Source organism: Choloepus didactylus, chromosome 8 (genome assembly GCF_015220235.1).
Source record: "Choloepus didactylus isolate mChoDid1 chromosome 8, mChoDid1.pri, whole genome shotgun sequence".
In the NCBI taxonomy this organism is placed as follows: domain Eukaryota; kingdom Metazoa; phylum Chordata; class Mammalia; order Pilosa; family Megalonychidae; genus Choloepus; species Choloepus didactylus.
Genome location: NC_051314.1, coordinates 69693115 through 69718492, shown reverse-complemented (window position 1 = coordinate 69718492; position 25378 = coordinate 69693115). Strand labels below are relative to the sequence as shown.

Here is a 25378-nt window from a genome sequence, read left to right as displayed (position 1 = left end):
TTGGGTGCAGAGACATTTATGATTGTTATTTCTTCTTGTTGAATTGACCCTTTTATTAGTATATGTTGTCCTTCTTTGTCTCTTATGACATCCTTAGATTTAAAGTCTATTTTATCTGAGATTAATATTGCTACTCCTGCTTTCTTTTGGCTGTAGCTTGCATTTAATATTTTTTCCATCCTTTCCCCTTCAATTTCTTTGTGTCTCTGGGTATGAGTCTCTTGTAAGCAACATATCTATGGTTCATATTTTTTAATCCATTCTGCCAATCTGTATCTTTTAATTGGGAAGTTTAATCCATTGACATTCAATGTTATTACTGTGAAGGTAGTTCTTGAATCCACCATCGTATGCCTTGGTTTTATTTTTCAGCTATATCCCCCCCCCTTTATTTCCTTTAACATATCCTTCCTAAAACTCTTTAGTTCTGTGCCCTTCTCCATACCTCTCTCTCCTTTCTTTTTTTCTCAGCTTGTAGGGCTCCCTTTAGTGTTTCTTGGAGGGCAGGTCTCTTGTTAGCAAATTCTCTCAGCATTTGTTTGTGGAGATTTTAAACTCTCCCTCAAATTTGAAGGAGAACTTCACTGGGTAAAGAATTCTTGGTTGGCAATTTTTCTCTTTCAGAATTTTAAATATGCCATTCTACTGCCTTCTTGCCTGCATGGTGGCCGCTGAGTCTACTTAGTCTTATGTTGTTTCCTTTGTATATGGTAAATTGCTTCTCTCTTGCTGCTTTCAGAACTTGCTCTTTCTCTTCAGCATTTGACAATCTGATCAGAATATGTCTCAGAGTGGGTGTATTTGGATTTATTCCGTTTGTAGTTCACTGGGCATTTATGATTTGTGTATTTATGTCATTTAGAAGGTTTGGGAGATTCTCTCCAACAATATCTTTGAATTCTCTTCCTAGTCCTTTTCTCTTCTCTTCCCCTTCTGAAACAACGATTCTTTTAATTTTGCACTTCATGTTGTCCATCATATCCCTGAGATCCATTTCAGATTTTTTTATTTTCACCATTCATTCTTTTGTGCTTTCACTTTACAACCTATGCTCTTCCAGCTTGCTTATTCTTTCCTCAGTTTCCTCTCATCTAGTACTATGTGTATCAAGAATCTTTTTAATTTGGTCAGCAGTTTCTTTTATTTTCATAAGATCCTCTATTTTTTTATTTACTCTTTCAAATTCTTCTTTATGCTCTTCTGGGATCTTCTTAGTGTCCTTTATATCCTGATTACTTTTTTGATTAATTTCTCCAAGTTCTGTATCTCCTCTGATTTTTTAATTTGGGTGTTTGGTTTATCTATATTTTCTGTTTTCTTCATATTCTTTATAATTTTCTTTTTTTTTTGGCCTCTTTTCATTTGCTTATCTTTATAGGATTCTTTTAGAATATGCAGACTTATTTAAACAATTATGTATAATTTGACAGAGCACTTTTCCTGATCTACCATCAGGTGGTGCTCCTGAGCAACCTCTTATCCTCAATCCAGTTCTCCCCAGCTTCATTTTTACAGCAATTTGGGGTCCAAACCATGTGTATATGCAATCAGTGCACCAGTTTTCCGTGTGCAATTGGGACCAACAGCCCTGTGGGTTGGAATTGTGCCCTGTGTAGTTTGGCAGGGAAGAGGGCTTTAAGACCCAGTACTCCCAGCTGTTCCCGGGGTTGCGGCTGTGATACCCTGGGACTGTGGCAGGCATCCACCCCTTTAGCTCAGACTCACTGAGTTCCTCTCTGCCTTGGGCCCACAAGTCCCTGGCCTTTGTGTAGGGCTCCTGTTATTTCCGTGTGGCTCCCCTGCCTCTTGGCTGTGCACCCTTTGGGCTTCTGCAGTGGAGGAGTTGTGCTGTCACAAGCCAGCCAAATTCCAGGTTCCCTTGAGGAGGCTCTCGGCCGCAGCACTGTGCAGGGGTGGCTCTCAGCCCACTTCAAAGATGGTTGCATGGGGCATGGAAAGTAACCCATTTCCACAATTGTCCACTTGCTGTAGCAGCTTGTCCGTGACTTGGGGGCCTTCAGCTGCAGGTATGCAAAGGGGTATCACACATGCCAGTTACCAAGGCAGGTGCCTGGGGCATGGAAGGCACTCCCCCCTGCAATCGACCGCAGCTCCCTCTGCCGTTTTCCTGGTCGCTCCCTGGGTCCCACTCAGACCCACCTCCAAAGACAGTGCAAGTCTGGCTGCCGTTTTCCCATTGGCTCTCCAGATCAAAGACTTACACGATTGTGAACGCAGGCTTTTGGCTCCTCCAAGTGCTCAATCACTGCGAATATATAAGTCCCTGCCCAGCTGGTAGAACCCTGGAACTGACATTCTGGAGTACTTTCTGTCTTTTATGTAGTATTTTTCATGGAGAAGAATTTTCCTCTGTCTCTCCTAATCTGCCATCTTGGATCTCCTCCTCTTACCACGTTTGTGTTTTCTTGATTCAGCACTCTCCCAATTACTTTTTTTTTTTTTAATATTCATTTTATTGACATATATTCACATACCACGCATACAAAACAAATTGTACATTAGATTGTTCACAGTACCATTACATAGTTGTGCATTCATCACCAAAATCAATCCCTGACACCTTCATTACCACACACACAAAAATAACAAGAATAATAATTATAGTGAAAAAGGGCAGTTAAAGTAAAAAAGAAAACTGGGTGCCTCTGTCTGTTTGTTGGTTGGTTGGTTTCCTTCCCCCCATTTTTCTACTCATCCATCCATAAACTAGACAAAGGGGAGTGTGGTCCATATGGCTTTCCCAATGCCATTGTCACCCCTCTTAAGCTACATTTTTATACAATTGTCTTCAAGATTCATGGGTTCTGGGTTGTAGTTTGATAGTTTCAGGTATCTACCACCGGCTACCCCAATTCATTAGAACCTAAAAAGGGTTGTCTATATTGTGGGTAAGAGTGCCCACCAGAGTGACCTCTCGGCTCCTTTTGGAATCTCTCTGCCACTGAAGTTTATTTCATTTCCTTTCACATCCCCCTTTTGGTCAAGAAGATGTTCTCCATCTATTTGGGGGACATTTTAAACAGCAAATCAATGAAAAGCACTAATGTGCAAAAAAACTTAGCACTACATATACTGCAAAATGACACTTGTTTACAGCATGAGAGCTGAAACAAGAAGGAAGAATGTCACTGTCTGACCAGGAACCTACAGAATATGTTCTACCAAACTTTGATGGCACTTAAGACCGAAAAATGAAGTAGACCGCTCCATATAGCATAATAGTAACAGTTTATTAGGGAACTTACAAACTGGGAAGTTGGTCCTGGGTGGCCGCAGGACTTTTAGAGTAGTGCTCCTTGAGTTGCGGTTGTATTGGGGTAAGAACAGGGAAGGCACAGAGCCAAGTAGGATTTACAAGATTGTAAACATGTTTCTTTGAAGTTACTGATAGGTAGCAGTAGTTTAGTACAGATGGTTGTCTTGCTTAGGAATGTGCACATGTGTGCACTTTAAGGAACACCTACAGGGAGTTTTTTGTTTTGGTTTGTTTATGTTAAGAATTTATGGGTTCTCTGGTTTATGGCCTCACACTCGCCTTATTTGATTGCAGCTAGGAACCTGCATTATTAGACAACTTAGGTTTTCCTCCGCTCTGCACATGTCCACAAATAACCATAAAAAGAGCTGCAAGAATTGATTTTGGAGTTACAAATAAGTTTTGCAAGTGGGCAAATTCACAAGTGTGGAATGTCTGAATAATGAAGATCGACTATGTATTATAGTCAGAATAACTGTTTTAGGTTTATGATATTTCTTATGCTTTCTTTGCTAGGGAGCCCTTATGTTACTTTGCTAGCTCTTATGTTACTAGTTATCTGATGAGAAGCTAATTCTAGGTATTTGAAAATAAGATGAATACAGGTTCACTGATGTTTTTAGTGCTTATAGTGCTTGATATATCACACTTTTGAAATTGATCAAAAACTAATCCTGCTTATCCCAGCAGATTTCAAGGTTGTTGTTTTTTTAAGGGTGATTGTAATTATTATAATTAACCTTCCAAACCTTTAATACCAGCTTTCCCTACCCAAAAAAAGACACCTATATAGGATGCATAAATACATACTGTATTTGCAAGTTTATTGAAAAAGAACCATTTTTCCTATTTCTTTGTATTTTACCATATTGTATTTTACAGTTTGGTTTGTTATTATTATTTGAATTTTTGTTCATTTGACAGGTATTTTATTGAATACCTATTACATGCTTTTTTTTAAAATTGCTGTTATATATATATTTTTTAAATATGTATGGCAATACTTGCCCTCAAGTAGTAAATATTTATAGAATAGAAATAGTACTTTGTACAACTAGAGTATTTTTCTTCCAATTACTAAGTAGCATTAGTTATTCTCAATAATCCTCTGAAGTAGGCATGCATTTTAATATAAAATTGAGTGCTAAAAATAGATCACAGCAAAAAAAATAATAGAGCACTCTTCTATTTTTCCTTTACTGAGTTCTTTTCTTTTCTAGGTACCTAGTCGATAGTCGCTGGTTCAAACAGTGGAAAAAATATGTTGGCTTTGACAGTTGGGACAAATACCAGATGGGAGATCAAAATGTATATCCTGGACCCATTGATAACTCTGGACTTCTCAAAGGTCATTATTTCCTTCCTTCAGTCAAGTTGTAAATGTGTTAATTTCAATGTATTAATGTTAATGAATGTAATATGGAAAATGTTAATGTAAATTAATTGATAAATTGTAAATTTCTTTGCATTATAGATTTGACTCAGATTGTTCTATCATAACTATTTATTATTCTTTGTCATGCCAAGTTTTGTTTTCATTTATCATGTAATAAGGGTTTATTGTTTAAACTGTTAAAGAAAATGTAAATCAGAAAGCATGATCTTATTATTTTGGGGAAGTGCTGGATTGAATATCATTTTTCCTAATGGACACATGGCATTTTTTTTAAAGTTGGGGGAATACTGTTTATATTCTTGCATTTTTACTTCCTACTTCTACCACCCCCCCCCCCACTACTTGCCAGCCCCTCTATTCCTCTTATTGCACTTCATTTAAAGGGAATAAACCATAAGTACCAGAACTTCAGTTTCTGGCCAAGATGAAGTAACAGGGACCAGGTTTACCCTCCCACCAGAATGAACTAAAATAAATGAAACAGTTGTTCTCAAAACACTGGATACCAGGCAAAAGTGTAGTGACCCCTGAGAGATGAGAAACAACTGAGATGAGCCTCAGCTCACTGCATTGAGCTTCCAAGACATGGCACATGAAAGGGAAACCCAGGTAGTGCCTAGCAGTCTTCCTTAGGTGAAGAGAAAAGCTTGGAGTTCACGGAAACCAAGGTTGCTAGAGTTTTCAATGCAGAGTATTGGAGAGGAGCCAGCAGCACACAGAAACTTAGAGATCTGCAGAGATTGTCTCTCAGATCTTCAGGTGATGATTGATCACCACATGCATGTGAGGAAGCTGCCTGAAGCCAGGGAAAGAACCATCCAAAAGGATTAGTGGGAGCAATTCCCAAGCTCATATAGGTTTAGGAATAGTTTGCATTCCCAGCAGCCAGGGTGAAAAACCTTGTAATTTATGGGGTAGACTATTGAGAACAATTTTGCCTCTGTAATGGGGCAAAATTCATACTAGAGTAAAAGCTGATCTGGTTCCACCTAACCTGAATGTATGGAAGTATTTCCAAGTAACTTAACTGTAGCTCAGAACAAAAGTTAAGAATATTTATAGGAATGTAAAAATATCCAGCAGCCAACAACAGAAAACTCATAATGTCCGGGATCCAACAAATGCTGCTTGACATTCAATGAAGCAGGGAAATGTGACCCATAATGAGGAGAAATGTCAATCTTAATCTTAAAAATATCAAAAAGAAGGTAGAAAAAGGAGCAGAGAATAGATGACACATATACAAAACAAATAGCAAATGGTGAATTTAAATCCAGCCCTGTCAATCATCACTTTTAAGTAACACCCCTTTACATTTAATTTAAGCACCCCAGTAAAGATAGAGACTGTAAGATTGGATAAAAAAGTAAGACTCAACTATACACGGTTTACAAGAAATCCACTTGAAATATGAAGACACAAATAGTTTAAAAGTGAAAGACGGTAAAAGATATGCCATTCTGTGGTGAGGATTCTAAAAGTGATTCTCAGTGACCCTTACTCTTGTAGAATCCTCTCCCCTTTGACTGAAGGTGAAAATTGTAGATAGGATGAGATATCATCCCCATGATGTTATATTATGTGGCAAAAAGGAGATTATCCAGGTGAGCTTAATCTAACCACATGTGCCGTTAAAAACAGAGAGCTTTCTTCAGCTGGTGGCAGAGAAGAAAATCAAAGATACAAAGCATGGGAAGGAAGGCAATGCCCTCTAGAAACAGGGAGAAGAGGCCTTGGGTTGATAGACAACAAAGAAACAGGAACTTCAGTTATTGGTTTTACCCAGTGAACTGGATTCTGCCCACAACCTGAATGTGCTTGGAAGTAGATCCTTACCCAGAGCCTTTAGATAAGAGCCCAGCTTGGCCAACATCTTAACTTCAGCTTGTGAGATCCTAAGCAGAGAACCTAGTTAAGTCCACTTGAACTTCTCACCCACAGAACTGTGAGATAGTAAATGGTGTTTTTTTTTTTTTAAAGCCACTTTAGTAATTTGTTAGGTAGCAGTAGAAAACTAATACACCTGCTAATAGAATCAAAAGAAAGCTGAAGCACCTATATTGTCAGACATTAAATTTCAGAACAAAGAATATTACCGGGGATAGAAATTCTCTTCATAGTTAAACAGGAAGGGACAATTCATCAAGAGGACATAAGAATCCTAAACATTCACCTGCCTAATAGTAGATAAAATATGAGAAGGAAAAACTGATAGAACTGCAAGGAGAAATAGAAAAAAAGTCACAATCATATATAGATAGATTAATACCGTTTTCTCAGTAATATAAAAAGTAGACATATTTGTAAAGATACAGTATTAATAATATAGAAGATGTGAACAATATTATCAGACAATTTGACCTAATTGACAGTTACAGAACACTCCAGTCAACAACAGCAGAATAAAAATTCTTTTCAAGTGTGCACACAGAGCATTTACCAAGACAAATCGTACTCTAGGCCACAGAATTGTGTCTTAATCAAGTTAAAAGGATTCACATCATACAAAGCATGTTATCTTTACCACAATGGAATAAATTAGAAATTAGTAACAGAAAGGTATCTGGAAAATCTTAAAATATTTGGAAATTAAATAACACAATTCTGAATAATTCATGGACCAAAGAAGAAATAAAAAGGGAAATTAGTATTTTGAATTAAATGAAAATGAAAACACAACAAATCAAAATTTGTGGATGGCAACTAAAAAGTATGTGGAGGGGAATTTATAACAGAGGGCACACAAAGAAAGGAAGAAAATTCTCTAAAGACCTCAGTTTCTAACTTCAGAAACTGTAAAAAGAATACATTAAAGTAAGCAGAAGAACAGAAATAATAAAATAGAAAACAAAAACAGTAAAGAAGCAATGAAAACAACAGCTGGTTCCTTGTAAAGATCGGTAAAATTAATAAATATCTAATCTGATCAGTAGAAAAAGAGAAAAGATACAGTTACCAATACTAGGAACAAAAGAGGTGCCACTGCTACAGAATCTACAAATATTAAATATTATGAATTTTATACCAATAAATTAGATGAAACATACAAAATCCTTGAAAGACATAACTACCAAAGCTCATTCCAAAAGAATACATTAGTTGAACAGCACTGTATCAATTAAAGAAATTGAATTTGTATTGTAAAACTTTCCCACAAGGAAAACTCCAAACACGAATGGGTCCACTGGTGAATCCTACCAAGCATTTAGGGGAGAAATAATACCAATTCTACAAAAACTCCTCCAGAAAGTTGAGGAGGGTATAGTTCCCATCTTATTCTATGGAACCATTAGTGCCTGATACTACAGAAATATTTCAAGAGGAAAAAGCAGAACTTTAGACCAGTATTTCTCATGAACCATAGATGCAAAAGTTCTTAAAAGAATTTTAGCAAATCAAGTCCAACAATACATAAAAAGGATAATATATCATTTCCAAGTGAGATTTATCTCAGGAATGCAAGATTGGTTAAACGTTTGAAATCAATGATAATTGAACCATCTTTGTAAATACAGCAAAAGTATTTGACAATTGAAAACTCATTTGTGATTAAAAAAAAACTCCCAATAAACTAGGAGTGGAAGGAAATGTGTTCAGCCTGATATTGCGAGTCTACCAAAAAATCTACAGATGACATACTCAGTGGTAAAAGACTGAATGCTTTCCCCCAAGATGTCGGGTAAAAGTCAAGGATGTCTGCTCTAAGCTCTTTAAGCCAACATTGTGCTGGAAATTCTAGCCAGTGAAAGTTAGCAAGAAGAAGAGATTAAAGGCATCCATATTATACAGGAAGACATAAAAAAAACAAAAACCAAAAAACACACCTTTTTTCACAAATGATGATATCTATGTAGAAAATCCAATGGCATCTACAAATCTACTAGAACTAATAAATAATATTAGTTCACAGTATCTAAGACTATTATTCAAAACACAATTGTATTTTTCTATTCTAATGAGGTACAACAAATTGAAATTTTAAAAAATACATTTTATAATAACATCAGAAATATAAAATACTCAAGCTTAAATTTTATAAAATATGTTCAGGAGCCATACACAGAAAACTATAAAACATTGCTGAGAGAAGTTCAATAAAACCAAAATAATGAAACAAAATGTGTTTGTAGGTCAGAATACTGAATACTATTAAGTTGTTACTTTCCCCCATCAATCTAAAGATTTAAGTTCCAAATCACATTCCTAGTAGACTTTTTTTAAATGAGATATAATTCACATATCATAAAACCATTCTTTTAAAGTGTACAATTCAGTGGTTTTTAATATACCTACAGAGTTTTACAACCACCTTCACTAATTCCAGAACATTTTCATCATTCTCCCTGAAAGTCCTCATTCGCTTTGGCAGTTACTCCCGTTCCATGTTTTTCTTTTCCTCTCCACTCCCAGCCCTAGGCAACCATTAATCTACTTTCTCTTTCTCTAGGCAACCATTAATCTACTTTCTGTTTCTATTATGGATTGGCCTATTCTGGCCAGTTCATACAAATGGAATCATGTAATATGTGTGACCTTTTATGTCTGACCTCTTTCATTTAGCATATTTTCAAGATTTCATCCATGTTGTATTATGAATTCCTTTTTATAGCTGACTAATATTCAATTGTATTGTTAGGCTACAGTTAATTCAGTCATCAGTTGATGGACATTTGAGTTGTTTCCAATTTTGAGCTATTATAAATAATATTGCTGTGAACATCCATGTATAAGTTTTTGCATGGGCCTTTGTTTTTCTTTCTCTTGGCTATAAACCTTGGAGTAGAATTGCTGGGTTATATGGTTATTTAAACACTTTTTGATGAACTGTCTGGTTTTTCCAAGTAGTTGCACCATTTTACATTCCCACCAGCAATGTATGATGGTTCCAGTTTCTCTATATTTTTATGAACACTTGTATTGTCTGTTCTTTTTTATTATAGCCATCCTTGTGTATGTGAAGTGGTATCTCACTGTGGTTTTGAATTGCATTTCTCTAATGAATAATGATGTGAAGCATCTTTTCTTATGCTTACTGTATTCTTTGGAGAAATGTCTATTCAGAGCCTGTGCCCATTTTTAAATAGGATTATTTGCTTTTTTAATGTTGGATTATGAGAGTTCTTTGTATGATCTAAATACTAAATCCTTATCAGATATATGATTTGCAAAAAGTTTCTCCCATTCTGTATGTTGTCTTACATTCTTGATGATGTTCTTTGAAGCACAAATGTTTTTAATTTTGATGAAGTTCAGTTAATCTCTATTTTCTTTTGTTGTTTGTGCTTTTTGTATCATATCTAAAAAACCATTGCCTAATCCAAGGTCGTGAAGAATTGCACCTATTTTTCTTCTAAGAGTTCTACAGTTCTGGGCTGTTATAGCATTTAGGTCCTTTATCCATTTAAGTTAAGTTTTATATAGTGAGAGTTCATTTTTTTTGCATGTGGATATTCAGTTGTCAAGTTAAGTTTTGTATATAGTGAAAGTTCATTTTTTTTGCATGTGGATATTCAGTTGTCAAGTAGCCCTTCTGCAGAAATTGAAAAACTGATCCCAAAATTTCATCATCATATGAAAATAGAAAGACCTACAATAGCCAAAACAACTTTGAATTTAAAAACAAAAAATTGTAGACCTTAACAACACTGTCTTATATAATAAGGCTACAATAATCAAGACAGTTTGATACTGATGTAAAGACAGAGAAATGGATTGATTGAACAGAATAGAAAGTCCAGAAATAGATCTACGTGTATACAGTCAGTTGATTTCAGACAAAGAGGCAAAAGCAATTCAGTGGATAAAGGGTAGTCTTTTAAACAAATAATGCTTGAATATTTGGATATCCATTTGCAAAAACACTGAACTTTGTTCCATACCTGCCATCATATACAAAATTACCCCAAAATGGATCAAAGACCTAAATATAAAAGTAAAACTATAAAACTTGTAGAGAAACATAGGAGAAAGTCTTCATAACATTTTGGTAGGCAAAGATTATGAAGACAGTATAAAAAGAGTGATTGATAAAAAAAAATCAGTAATTTGGATTTCATCAGTGATAAAAAGCTTCTTTAAAAGACACTGTTAGAATGAAAAGACAAGCCATAGTGTGAGGAAAAATAATTAAAATCACCTAGCTGATAAAAGACTTTTGTATAGAATATATAAAGAATTCTTAAAACTCAATGTTGAGACTACAAAAACCCACTAGAAAACGTAGGCAAAAGATTTGAATAGATGCTTTATCAAAGAATGCAGAGGTTTCACATTTCAAAAAGCATATTCAAAAAATGCTTGATATTATTAGTCCTTAGGGAAATAAAGATTAAAGCCACAACGAGATACCACTACACACTTACTAAAATGGTTAAATTTTTAAAACCTAACCCATACCACATTTTGGCAAGGATGGAGGAGCAAGTGAACTCCCATATACTGTTTCTGAGTGTATACCGTAGTAAACCACTTTGGAAAATAGGCAGTTTTTTAAAAAGTTAAACATACATTTATCATAGGATCTAGCCATTCTACTTCTAGATATGAACCCAAGAGAAATGAAAGCATATGTGCATGTGAGATCTTGTACATGAATGTTCATAACAGTATGATTTGTGGAGAAAAATTGGGAACAACCCAAATACCCTTCAGCAGTTGGGTATATAAACAAATTGTAGTGTACACATATAGTGGAATCCTACTTAGAAATTAAAAGGACTAAACTTTTTCTTTTAAAGCAATTTTATTCACACACCTTAAAATCTGTCCAATGTGTACAATCACTGGCTCTCAAAAGAGTTGTGCTTTCATCATCACAATCAATTTTAGAATATTTTTATTGCCCCAGAAAGAAAAACCACGTATCTATTATACCCCCCTATTATTGGCACTTAGCATTGGTGTGGTACCTTTGTTACAATTGATGAAAGAATATTACAATATTACTGTTAATTATAATCCATATTTTGCCCCTTTTAATAATATGTAGTGTCCCTGTTTGTATCTTATAACAGCTTTTGACTTATAGTCTATTTTGTCTGATATTAGTATAGCTTCCCCAGGTCTTTTTTTGTTACTGTTTACATGGAATATCTTTTACTAGCCTTTCACTTTCAACCTATTTGTATCCTTGGATCTAAGGGGAGTCTCTTGTAGACAGCATATAGATAGATCATATTTTTTATCCATTCTGCCAACCTGTGTCTTTTGATTGGGGTCTTTAATCCATTGACATTCAATGTTATTAGTTTACTGTAAAGGCTATACTTACTTCAGCCATTTTATCCTTTGGCTTTTGTATGTCATATCTTGTTTTTGTCTCTATTTTTACCCTTTTAGTTACCCTTACTGATAATCTTCATTTCTATAGTCTCCTCCAAGCCTCTCTGTGGGCACAGACCAGTTCCAAAGGGCCCTGGGGAGAGGGTCAGAAAAGATGCCAAAAAGAAGGCTGCACTTTTCCTGCCTGCCCGGCAGATGGCGCTCTTCAGCAACCTTTTCCCTGCCACCCTAAGAAGGCAGGGTGTTTTTAACCCTCTGATGCAGGTTTAAACATGGCACTGGCAGTCCAGGTTAGACTAAAGCAGCGGGACCCTCTGTCTGAACTCTCTGTTCTTGGGTCAGGGGAGGACTTCTGCAGCCCTCCCAGTTTGCAGGAGTCTGCCAGGCAGAGACCAGGCCAACCCTTCCAGGGTTGGTGGATGGGTACCAGGAACCACAACCGAGTGCGTTATTCGCAGATTTTCACCTCAGGTTCTGTCTCTTTATTCCTGTCTTTGCTGGATGCTGTGCAGTACTCCCCTGGTCTCTGGAGCCCCAGCACAGTTGTTTCGGACAGTTTCTGCCTGTCCAGTAGCTGTTTTTAGAAGAGGAGTGAGACTTGCAACTCCCTATTCTACCATCTTCCCAGAAGTCACAAAAAAGGAATAAACTCTTGAAACGTAAAAATGATGGATCTCAAAATGATAATGAGCGAAGGAAGCCAAACAGAAAGCAGTACATACTATTTTTATAGAAAATTATAGAAAATGCAAATTAGTCTATAGTGACAGAAAGCAGATTAGAGGTTTTCTGGGCACAGAAAGGTGGATCAGTAGGAAGGAGTAATTACAAAAGGGCACAAGGAAGCTTTTTGTGGTAGATATGTTCCTTATCTTGGTAATGGTGATCAATACATATGTGTATTGATATGTCAGAAGTTAAATCGTGTACTTTATATAGGTATAGTTTATTGTATATCAATTATATTTCAATAAACACATAAAAATTGTTCTGTATTTAGTTTGGTAGTGTTTCTTCTTAAAAAAATTGATCATTTCTTTTTGTTCATTAGATGTAAATTACTATTTGGATTACAGTAAATGTGAAATCATTTACCCAAATTTTTGAGTTATTGTAGAAAAATAGTATAGAAGTCTTCATTTTTTAACTTTTCCTTTTTTTCCTAAGATTTTTTGAAGCACTGTGTTATAAGGAAAAGAGAATGGGTATTAGAGTTAAAGATTTGCCTTTGAGTTGAGTTTCTACAATTTATTTCCTGTATGCGTGATGTTGGACAAGTTATTCGATATTCCTGAATCTGTTTTCTAATCTAAAATGGAAATTCGTGTCATACATAGTTATTTAGCTATTTAGTTAGTTATTGACTGAGATAACATAATTATCTGATGTAATATATCTCATAGTACATGATGCATAGTTGGGGCTTAAATACACAAGTTTCTTTTACCTTCACAGAGTTTCTGAAAATGTATTCTAAATTACCAGTTTTAATCATAAATTTAAAAGTTACAACTAAGTTTAAAAAAATTATTTCAAAAATTAATACCTGGTTTGCATCTGCTATTAAAATTTGTATTATACAATTCAGAGTTTCCCCATTTCTATTCTGTATGAAATGTATTTTTCTCGAAGTTTAGTATGATTCTGTGACCATGGAGTAATTCTAAAGAGAACGGCTTTCTACTTAATCCCTCATCATCTATCCTGCTTTTTGATTTAGAGTTATATCTTGTTAGGAATAGTATGTTCTCAATATTGAAACTGTACCAAGAACAATTTTGCTTTCCATGTTTGTTAATTGAAAAACAAGAAAATCCCCTTTATGTTGTCTATAAGTCAATGAACTGTTGCAGTTTCTATTTCTGAACTTTAGTTGACTTAGCAATTCAAATAAAGGATCAGATAGCAAGTAAGTCTTAGATTGGTACTTTGATATAGGTATAACTCAAGGTATTGTTTTTAGATCTCTGGAATGACCTGCACTAAATTTTTGAGATTATCTAGAAATTTGAAAGTAGATCATTGAATTAAAACACCTTTTCAACTGTTACCTCCATTCTAGATCTTGGGAGGAATCTAGATCATGGACCTTCTGGAGCAATGAGAGAAAAATTGTTTTTAAACATTGTTAGTTGTCTAACGGTACACGTCGAAACTTTTTTTCAAAGCAGCAGTTTATTTTGAAATATATACATTCATATATGAACCTGTTCAGAGCTTTCTTCAAAACTCGTAATTGCAGATACTTGTAAAGAAATTTGGCTTCATGAATTTAAGTAATTTGTAGTCTGTATACAGTTATCCCTTCCACATCACGAGTTTCCCCATCATGGTTTCGATAATATCGTGGATCGATACAAGCAGTGAAATGGGAATTTGGGGAAAGTTTTGCAGACGCTGCAGACAAGTTTAGAAAAGAAGTGGGTACCATTATTTGGTGTAGTATGGCTTTCCTGATTCTGTGTGAAGCCTCTCCCAGATGCGCCTTTCCTCACCCCCCCTCCCCCCATCACCTACCCCCCAGCCCTCTCCTTCTCTGGGCCTCCACTGGTTTTCTCTGAAGGAGTGCGAAAGGCCCTCAGGGAGCTGAGGTTACCAGTGGTAACACCTTGGTGGCCTTGGAGCCTTTTTCTGCCTTCTAGCAGCTGCTGCTGGAGGTGACACAGTTGGCTGCTGGGTATGTTGCCTTCTGGCAAACCTTGATGAGACAGGCATGGCTTAGAAATGACCAACACTGTTTCTAGTCTGTCCTAGCAGCAAGGCTTTAACTTTACAATAAAAATCTTTGGTATTTGCTTGATGTCCCTGTTCATGTGCTACCTCTTGAAAATGTGGGAAAATGTATCCTTAACCCAAATTTTACAATGAAGTACTGTAAACACCCCAAAAAGAAAAAGAAAAAATTTAGACTTCTTCTCTAGTATGAACAGAGAGCCAAGAAATTTTACATGGAACTTTCGGATTGTTGGGATGCCGCACCCCTAACCCCTGTGATGTGGAAGGGATAATTGTACAATCAAAATATTTAGAGGGAGTGCTATTATTTCTTTCTATGTATTTTGTTTATTTTCCCTTTTTTCAGATGGTGATGCCCAGTCACTTAAGGAGCATCTTATTGATGAATTGGATTACATACTGTTGCCAACTGAGGGCTGGAATAAACTTGTCAGCTGGTACACATTGATGGAAGGTCAGGAGCCAATAGCACGAAAGGTACTGTTCTAGTTTGCTAATGCTGCCAGAATGCAAAACACCAGAGATGAATCAGCTTTTATAAAGGGGGTTTATTTGATTACAAAGTTATAGTCTTAAAGCCATAAAGTGTCAAAGGTAAGGGGGTACCTTCACTGGAGGGTGGCCAATGGCATCCGGAAAACCTCTGTTAGCTAGAAAGGCACGTGGCTGGCATCTGCTCTGGAGTTCTGGTTTCAAAATGGTTTTCTCTTGGGGTGTTGCTCTCTAGGCTTCAGCTTCTCTCCAGAATGTCACTCTCAGTTGCTGTTGGGGTTTGTCCTCTCTTAGTTTCTCCAGAGCAAAAGTCTGCTTTCAAAGGCTGTCTCCAAAATGTCTCTGTAAGTTTCAGCTCCTCTCTCAGCTTCCGTGCATTCTTCAAAGTGTCCCTTTTGGCTGTAGCAAGCTCGCTTCTTTTGTCTGAGCTTATGTAGTGCTCCAGTAAACCAATCAAGGCCCATGCTGAACGGATGTGGCCACGCCACTGTGGAAATTATCTCATTAGAGTTATTACCTACAGTTGGGTGGGTCACATCTCCATAGAAACACTCAAAAGATCCCGATCTAATCAGCACTAAAACGTCTGCCCACACAAGATTGCAACAAAGATAAGGCGTTTTGGAGGACATAATACATTCAAACCAGCACAGAACATTTTAAGAGTAACTAAATATAAATACTACCTTTCTTGAATAGTTCCAATTTATTGTTAAGTCAGTGAGTACTGGAGTCTCCTCACATATTTTGGAGGAAAAGGCCATTAAAATGTTGCTGTCCACTGTAATATAATAGCATTAACAGATAACACATATAGAGGGTTTACTGTATGCTAGCCACTTTACATATTAACTCATTTAATCCTCACAGAAAACTCAGTAATTAATATTATCCCTATTTTACATGAGGACAGAGAGGTAGAGAGATTCAGTCATTTGCAAAGTCACATAAGGGTACAAACTTAGAAACCTGACCCTGTTTTCTTAACCAATGCGATGCACTGCTTTTTTAAAAAAATAATTAGGAAATAATGACAAAATGAAAAATTGAAGAAATATTATTTTGTAGCATAAAAACTATTGTAAAATTTCAAAATGTAAATTGTTGTAAATTTTTTTTTTTAGAGAAGTTATGGGTTTACAGAACAATCATGCATTAAATATAGGATTCCCATACACCACCCCACCACCATGAGTGTGGAAAATTTGTTACAATTGATGATAGCACTTTTTTGTAATTCTGTTTTTTTAATAGTAGTTAACATTTGTTACAATTGATGAACGATTATTATAGTAGTACTATTAGATATTGTCCATAGTTTACGTAGGGATGTCCCCCCCCCCCGCATATTCCCCAATCTTTTTTTTTCAGGCATGTCTTTTTTTTTATTACTCATCTACCCACACACTGGGTAAGGGTGGTGCCAGTCCAAAGGTTTGTGCAATCACAGGGTCACAAGATAAAACCTATATAGTTATACAGTCATTATCAAAGATCAAGACTACTGGATTACACTTCAACGTTTCCAGGTATTTCCTCTGGCTACTCTAATACACTAGAAACTAACAAGAAATGTCCATATAATGAGTCAGTGGTCATAATCATTACCTTCTCTGTAAGTTACAACTCCTCCCTCTCATTTGATCATTCTCTCTATCTTCAGGGATATCTAGGCAATGACTGTTCTAAATTCTTTGTACTGAAAAGGGGTGTCAACCTTATGGGTTAGAGGTACGAAACTGGCAGACTGAAATATCCCAAGCTCTTGATCTTGAGGCTTGCCATTATGAGACTTATTTCTGTAATGGCAAAGCTAGGCCTGCTTACAATTATGCCTAAGAGTCACCTCAAGAAAACCTCTTTTGTTGCTCAGATGTGGCCTCTCTCTCTAAGCCAAACTCTGCAAATAAACTCACTACCCTCCTTCCTACATGGGACATGACTCCCAGGGGTTTTAAGTCTCTCTGACAACGTGGGACATGACCCCAGGGATGAGCCTGGCCCTGGCATCATGGGATTGATAATGCCTTTTTTTTTTTTTTTTTTAATCATCATTTTATTGAGATATATTCACATACCACGCAGTCATACAAAACAAATTGTACTTTCGATTGTTTACAGTACCATTACATAGTTGTACATTCATCACCTAAATCAATCCCTGACACCTTCATTAGCACACACACAAAAATAACAAGAATAATAATTAGAGTGAAAAAGAGCAATTGAAGTAAAAAAGAACACTGGGTACCTTTGTCTGTTTGTTTGCTTCCCCTACTTTTCTACACATCCATCCATAAACTAGACAAAGTGGAGTTTGGTCCTTATGGCATTCCCAATCCCACTGTCACCCCTCATAAGCTACATTTTTATATAACTGTCTTCGAGATTCATGGGTTCTGGGTTGTAGTTTAATAGTTTCAGGTATCCACCACCAGCTACCCCAATTCTTTAGAACCTAAAAAAGGTTGTCTAAAGTGTGCGTAAGAGTGCCCACCAGAGTGATCTCTCGGCTCGTTTTGGAATCTCTCTGCCACTGAAGCTTATTTCATTTCCTTTCACATCCCCCTTTTGGTCAAGAAGATGTTCTCCATCCCACGATGCCGGGTCTACATTCCTCCCCGGGAGTCATATTCCACGTTGCCAGGGAGATTCACTTCCCTGGGTGTCTGATCCCACGTAGGGGGGAGATAATGCCTTTTTGACCAAAGCAGGGGGAAAAGAAATGAAACAAAATTAAGTTTCAGTGGCTAAGAGATTTCAAATAGAGCCGAGAGGTTACTCTTATGCAAGTTTTAGCCAATATTGCAAATTGCCACAGTATGCCAAGCCCTAACCAACAGTTTTCCTGAAAACCCTAAGGAATACCCTAGACTCTATCTAAGATTCTGTAAAAGTTTTACTTATCAAGTTTATTTTTTCAGAAACTTAAAGCCTCCAGATTGATCCTATGCCAGATAAGCCGTGAAACCCAGAGATACCAGTCTCTCCAAGAATATTAACCAGTTTCATTCCTCTACCCCATAATGTCGACATCCTTTTTCAGCACAAAGAAGTTAGAACAGTCGTTGCCCAGATTTCCCTGAAGATAGAATGATCAGATGAGAGGGAGGAGTTATAATGGAGTAGGTAGGACTTAACAAATGATAATGGCCACTGACTCATTATATAGATACTTCTTGTTAGTTTCTAGTGTATTAGAGTAGCCAGAGGAAATACTGAAAATGTTGAACTGTAATCCAGTAGTCTTGATCTTTGATAATGATTGTATAATTATGTAGCTTTTACTTACATAATTATATAGCTTTTGACCATATGATTATACAAACCTTGGGACTTACACCCCCTTTATCCCATGTGTGGGTAGATGAATAATAAAATAAAGGCATACATGAAAAAAAAATAGGTTGAGAATATGGGGAAAAAATATCCGTACGTAAATGATGGACAATAGTTAATATTACTACTTAAATAATCTTTTCATCAATTATAAACTGTATTTTAAAAAAAAACAGTAAAATTATGAAAAAGTGCCATCATCATTTGTAACAAATTTTCCACACCAGTGCAAGTGTTGGTGGTGGGATGGTGTATGGGAAGTCCTGAAATTTATGCATGATTATTCTGTAAACGCATGACTTCTCTAATTGAAAAAAAAAAAAAAAAGGGCTTGGCCTATTAAATTGGGAGTCCCTAATGCTTAAGAGAATATAAGGAGTTCCCCTAAATGGGAAAGTTTAATAGTTCCACATTTTGTCTCCAGTCCCTTATGAACTTTGCAATCACATTTTTATTTTCTGTCCAAAATATTCTGGAATCTATCAGGGTATTACCTTAACCTATACAGAATAAAAGATCTCATTCCCTGCTCTAGGTTCCATGTAATTAGGTTGTTTAAAAAAACTGGCCAGACAGGTTAAATTAGTGCTACAGAGAATTTAAATTTTGGACAAAATAAACATCCCTTCCTTTGTTCTCACACAGATGTTGACGTTTTGACATATAACATACAGACAATATCACAGACCATACAGTATTTGTCCTATTGTTTCTGGCTTATTTTGCTCAACATAATGTCCTCAAAATTCATTCACCTCATTTCATGCTTCATGACTTCATTCCTTTCTGTAGCCACATAATTTTCCATCATATATATACACTGCAGTTCACCCTTCAGCTCATCAGTCGATGTACCCTTAGGGCACCTCCATCCATTGGCAATCATGAATAAATGCCATTATAAACACCAGTGTGCAAATGTCTATTCTTGTCCCTGCTTTCAGTTCTTCCAGGCTTATACCTAGTAACAGGATTTCCAGATAACATGGTAACTCCATACCCAACTTCCTGAGTAACCGCCACACTGTCCTCCAGAGGGACTGCACAATTCCACTTCCCTACCAACAGTGAATAGGTATACTTCTTTCTCCACATCTCCAGCACTTGTAGTTTTCTGTTTATTTTTTTTTAAATACAATCCATCCTAAGTGTACAATCAATGGCTCCTGGTATAATCATATAGTTAGGCATTCACCACCACAGTCTGTATGAGAACATTCCTATTTCTTCCGAAAAGAAAGTAGAAAAAAAAATCCTATACCCCTCCCTTGTATCCCCCTCTCTTATATCCCCTTCTTATTTACATTTAGCTTTGGTATATCACCTTTATTACAATTACTGAAAGAATATTACAGTGTTACTGTTAACCATAGACCTTAGTTTGCATTAATTCTGTTTTTTCCATATACCTTCCCATTTTTAACACCTTGTAATAGTGACATACATTGTTTTGTTCATGTAAAAACTTTCTTATATTTGTACAATTAACTACTATCATTGTCCACTCTAGGCTTTGCTAAGTTATATAGTCCCAGTTTTTACCCCCTACCTTGCCTTCTGGTGACCTACGTGACTCTAGCCTTACTGTTACCATTCTCACACTTGCTTTGTTAATTATGCTTACAGTATTGCATTACCATCACACAGTATTGTGCTATCTATTTCTGAACTTTCACAATCAACCGTATTGAACATTCTGTACCCCTTAAGCATCGATTGCCCAATCTCTGCCCTCTTTCTATCTCCTGATAACCTGTGTTGTCTGATTTAACTCTCATTAAATCTATCAGGGTGATTTAATTAAATCATTATGATTTAATTATAATGAGAGTTTGCTCATTATAATTAATGCAGATAGTGAGACCATATAGGATTTGTCTTTTTACTTCTGGCTTATTTCACTCAACATAATATTCTCAAGGTTTATCCACATTGTTGCATGTTCCCTGACTTTATTCTGTCTTACAGCTACATAATATTCCATCGTATGCATATGCCACTATTGGTTTATCCACTTGTCGGTTGATGGACATTTGGGCTATTTCTGTCTGTTGGCAATTGTGAATAATGCTGCTATAAACATCGTGCACAGATGTCTGCTCGTGTTCCTGCTTTCAGTTCTTCCCGGTATATACCTAGTAATGGGATTGCTTGTTCATACAGCAATTTTAAACCTAGATTCTTGAGGAACTGCCAAACTGCCTTCCAGAGTAGCTGTACCATTCTACACAAAATGTAGATTTTTAAAATATCTTTTTTAAGATTTTGCAGTAATAGTCTAAAAATATTTAAAAAGACCCCCCCCCGTTTTTTTTAAACTAAAAAGTGATTTATGAAAGTGAGGTTGTTGCCATAGTAGAATACCACCACAAACTCGAAGTAGATCTGCCAAGGTTACCTAATTATTTATCTGTTGTTTATCACATTGAAGCAAATACCAAGTTGAATTAGGAAACCTATGGGAAAAGGTCTCTAGTAGACTAAACTATATTTAGATTTATTTGGAACTGATGCTACAGTTAACCATACTAACAGTTTTTATTTGTAAATCTGTGGTTTAGATATATTAGAAGCTAACCTTGGATCTTGTTTTCTAAATAGATGTTTAATGTGCCTTTTATTTATTTTAGTTTTGTTTAATTTTATTCCTTAATTTCACTCAGTCTTTTCCTCTGGCCATTCCAAAATTAGAACTCCTTTCTTGTAGGAATGCTAATCATATATAAAATGGCCTAATTGTTTTTATCAACATAGTTGGCTGGAGAATTGAATGTTCTGACCAATTGAAAGATAGCCTATTTAGCTATAACATTGCCTGCAACAAGAATTTCACTCCTAGGAAAAAGGAAAATCTGTGTCTGAAATATCTTCAAATATGTTAAACTGTATTACTTCATCTTTAATAATATACTTTTTAAAACGTTTTACATTGTACACTACAAATTTCAACATGGTAAGCGAATCAACCAACAACTTCATTGACATTACCCTGTGAAAGAGACCTTGTTGAGATTTCTTGAAAACCTGTGTCTTTTAAGCAAATAAAAGGAAAAAAGCAAAAAAAAAAGCTCTGTAGATAGAAAGTTTCAGAAATCTATTAGGAGACCATACATTTATTTTTAATAAGGTGCTTGGAATTTATTCAACCTGTAGAATAATTTTCAAACTAGTATGCATAAAGTTATCTGAAGATGTTACAAATATATCTATCTTGACTATTAAACCAGTGGGTCTTGGGAATTGCATTTTTACTATGGCTGTGGCACTGAGGCAGATGAAGTTCACTTAAGGAAGCAATTAGGCTGATCCGCCTTTGAATTTTACCAATCTCCAATTGCATTAAGGAATCTGGGATTGGTAATACCCCTTAGCTGTAATGCAGAAACAAAGCAAAGCATTTTCTTGGGCTAAAATAATCTCCAAAATGTTTCATTTATATTGTCAGACATTCAGTTTGAAAAACAAAAACAGGCATATGAACAGGACATAAAAGGAAACAAAATCAAAGAGAAACAAAAGATAATAGAAACAGACTGATAAGGAATCCAGAGAATGGAGTTATAAGACATAAACTTTAAAATAACTGTACTTAATGTGTTCAAAGAAATAAAGGTTAGAATTGCAAAATTGGGCAGAACTGTTAAGCAAGAACCAAATACAACTGTAGAAATGAATATGAAATATTAAGGACTTAGGGCTTGGGTTTAATACTAAAAAGAACTAAAGAGAAAATTTGTAATCTAAATTATATGTCAGTAGAAAATATACAGACTAAAGCCTAGAGAGATGAAAGAATGGAAAATACAGAAAAAATTAAAAGGACACATGGAATACCGTTGAAAGTCTAATGGAAATCTTAGAAGGAGAGCAAAGAGAGAATGGGATGGAAGTAATACTTCAAGAGGTATTAGCTGAGAATTTTCCAAAACCAGTGAAAGGTGTCAAGCTACAGATTCAGGAAATGGTGTGAATCCCAAACTGAAAAATACAAATAACACTCTGCCAAATAAAACTTTTGAAAAGCAAAGTCAAAAAGGTATTCCTAAAAGAAGCCAGCAAAAAAAATAGATTACCTTCAAAGTAAGTTGAAGACAGAGAAATGATTTCTCAGGAAAAACAATGGAAGGCGGAAAACAATGAACTATTTTCAACATGCTGAAAGAAAATATCTGCCATCCTAGAATTAAATGCCCGAGGGGAAAATTCTTCAGAAATGAAGGTGAAATAAGGCCATTTTCAGACAAAAACCGAGAGAATTTATTAGCAGACCTTCACTAAAGGAAATACAAAAGGGTCTTCAGAATGGAAGAAAAATAGTTCCAGATGGAAGCTTGAAATGTAGACTGACTGAAAATAACTACTGTGAGTAAATCTTAACAGGGACTGTTTAAAACTGTACTAATTTATGTTGGGGATGAAATATGTATAAAATTAAAATACACAACAATATCTGCGTATAAATTAAGATAACCTCCAAGGTGATGCTCCGTGATCACCACCTCCTTGTATCTACATCCTTACATTGTCTCCTTGTGTGGCCAGTAGCATAGCAGGAGTCATGGTATACCACTTCTTAGATTAGGTTATAAAAGACACTGTGGTTTCTGTCTTGTGTGCACACCTCTCTCTCACTTCTTAATCTGGGAGAATCCAGCTGCATGAGGTGAGGATACTCAGACAGCCTATGAAGAGAGACCCACAAGATGAGGAGCTGAGACCTCCAGTCACTTGCCAGAAAAGAACAGAGTCCTGCCAACAGTTACCTTCTGATTGAACTGGAAATGAATCTTCCAGGACCATTTGAGACTCCAGATGACTGGAGCCACAGCCCACAGCTTGACAGCAACTTCATAAGCAACACTGAGCCTGAACAACCCAGCTAAGCTGCTCTCAGATTCCTGACCTTAAGAATCTATGAGATAATGCTTATTGATGTACCTATAGATAACTAATATTGATTTTGGTACCTGAAAGTAGAATGCTGTCTTAAAAAATTTGAAATGTGATGGTCGCCTTGGAACTGGGCATTGGGTAGAAGCTGTAAGAACTTTAAGAAGAATCAAGGAAAGTTTAGCGTGCCTCGGGCAAACTTAGAATTTTAGACTTTGAGGAAGCTGCCGATGAAAACTTAAAGAAAAGTGAGGAAAATCTTATCAGAAACCAGAGGAAAGCGATCTTTGTTTAGTGGCAGAAAATTAAACTGGAGGGTAAAAAAAATATATGTAATGAACTGGGTGATCCAACTAAGGAGATTTCCTCCCACAGTATTAAAGGTACTGTCTGGTTACTTCTTGTTATGTATATTCAGATGTGAGAGAAGAGAGAGAGAGTAAATTAAGGTCTTCTAAAGAAAAAGAGTTCAAGATTTGCTAGATGTGAAGATCCCCAGCTTTGCCAGATGGCAAACAATGTCAAAACTAAGAAATGACTTCCTAGCAAAGATCAAACTCAAGTCACTCTTACAAAAGCATGTTCTAAAGTTGAAGCCAGATGTGTGTCTGTAAAATCCTTTGTTAAGACCTTAGAAAGATAAAAGGTGGTGCCTTACAGTGCTGTGCGGTCAGACTAAAAGCCCTCTAAAGAATTTCAGGGTAAGCCTCATAGATCCTCTCAATCTAACAGGTTTCTGAGAAGTTTAAGGTTATTGTCCCTCAGCCTTCTCAGCATAAACTCAAGGTAGAGAAGGGATTATCTAGAAGATATTTTGAGGTGTCTTTTTTTCTTTTGTGTTTTTTTTTTCTAATGGAATGACTCCAATTAGATCCATAGAAAACCCATAATGTGTTTTTTGGTTGTTTTGTATTTTTTATTTTTTAATTATCACTTTTTTTTAATTGTGATTGTTCACATACCATATAATTATCCAAAGATCTAAAGTGTACAATCATTTGCCCCTGGTTGATACCATCATACAGCTGTGCATCCATCACCACATTTAATTTTTTTTTTCAATTTTTAGAACACTTTCATTACTCCAGAAAAGAAATAAAGACCAAAAAAAAAAAAAGACTCCAATCTTTCCATACCCCTAACCATGCCCCCTCCATTGTTGACTCATGGTATTGGTATGGTACGTTTGTTACTGTTTATGAAAGAACACTGAAATAATACTAACTCTAGTATGTAGTTTGTAGTAGGTAAATATATTTTTTCTATATGCCCCTCTATTATTATTTTCTAGTTGTAGGGTCATACATTTGTTTTGGTTCATGAAAGAGATTTCTAATGTTTGTACAGTTAATCATGGACATTGCCCACCACAAGGTTCACTGTTTTATATATTCTCATCTTTTAACCTCCAACTTTCCTTCTGGTAACATACATGCCTCTGAACTTACGCTTTCCACCACATTCACACACCATTCAGCACTGTTAGTTATTCTCACAACGTGCTACCATCACCTCTGTTCATTTCTAAACATTTAAAGTTCACCCTAGTTGACAATTCTGCTCATAATAAGCAACTGCTCCCCATTCTTTAGCCTCTTTAGCCTCTTTCTATATCCTGGTATCTTATGTTTCATGTATGTGAGTTTACATGTTATAATTAGTTCCCATCAGTGAGACCCTGCAATATTTGTCCTTGTGTGTCTGGCTTATTTCACTCAGTTTATTGCCCTCAAGTTTTCTTCATGATCCCATTTTTTTTAAGATGGTTTTGTTCACACCCCATACATTCCATCCTAAGTAAACAATTGATGTTTCCCCATATAGTCATATATTTATGTGTTCACCACCCTCAACACTATCTATATTAGACATCTCCATTTCTTCTGCAAAGCAGGAGAGTCAGAGAGGGTAGAGAGGCAAAAGAAAAAGAAAAAAGAAAGAAAAAAAAATCATGTCAGCTAGGAAGC

At 35.9% G+C, this 25378-nt stretch overlaps 1 protein-coding gene across 5 annotated transcripts in view; it reads left to right on the top strand.

Moving 5' to 3' along the window:
* USP15 (ubiquitin specific peptidase 15) overlaps window positions 1-25378 on the top strand; it is a 157829-nt gene that overhangs the window by 44313 nt on the left and 88138 nt on the right. For all 5 annotated transcript variants that reach the window (XM_037846898.1, XM_037846897.1, XM_037846901.1 and 2 more), the window contains exons 2-3: window positions 4498-4625; window positions 15037-15167. In XM_037846898.1, the coding sequence (XP_037702826.1) occupies window positions 4498-4625; window positions 15037-15167 (259 nt within the window). The remainder of the gene's footprint in view (window positions 1-4497; window positions 4626-15036; window positions 15168-25378) is intronic.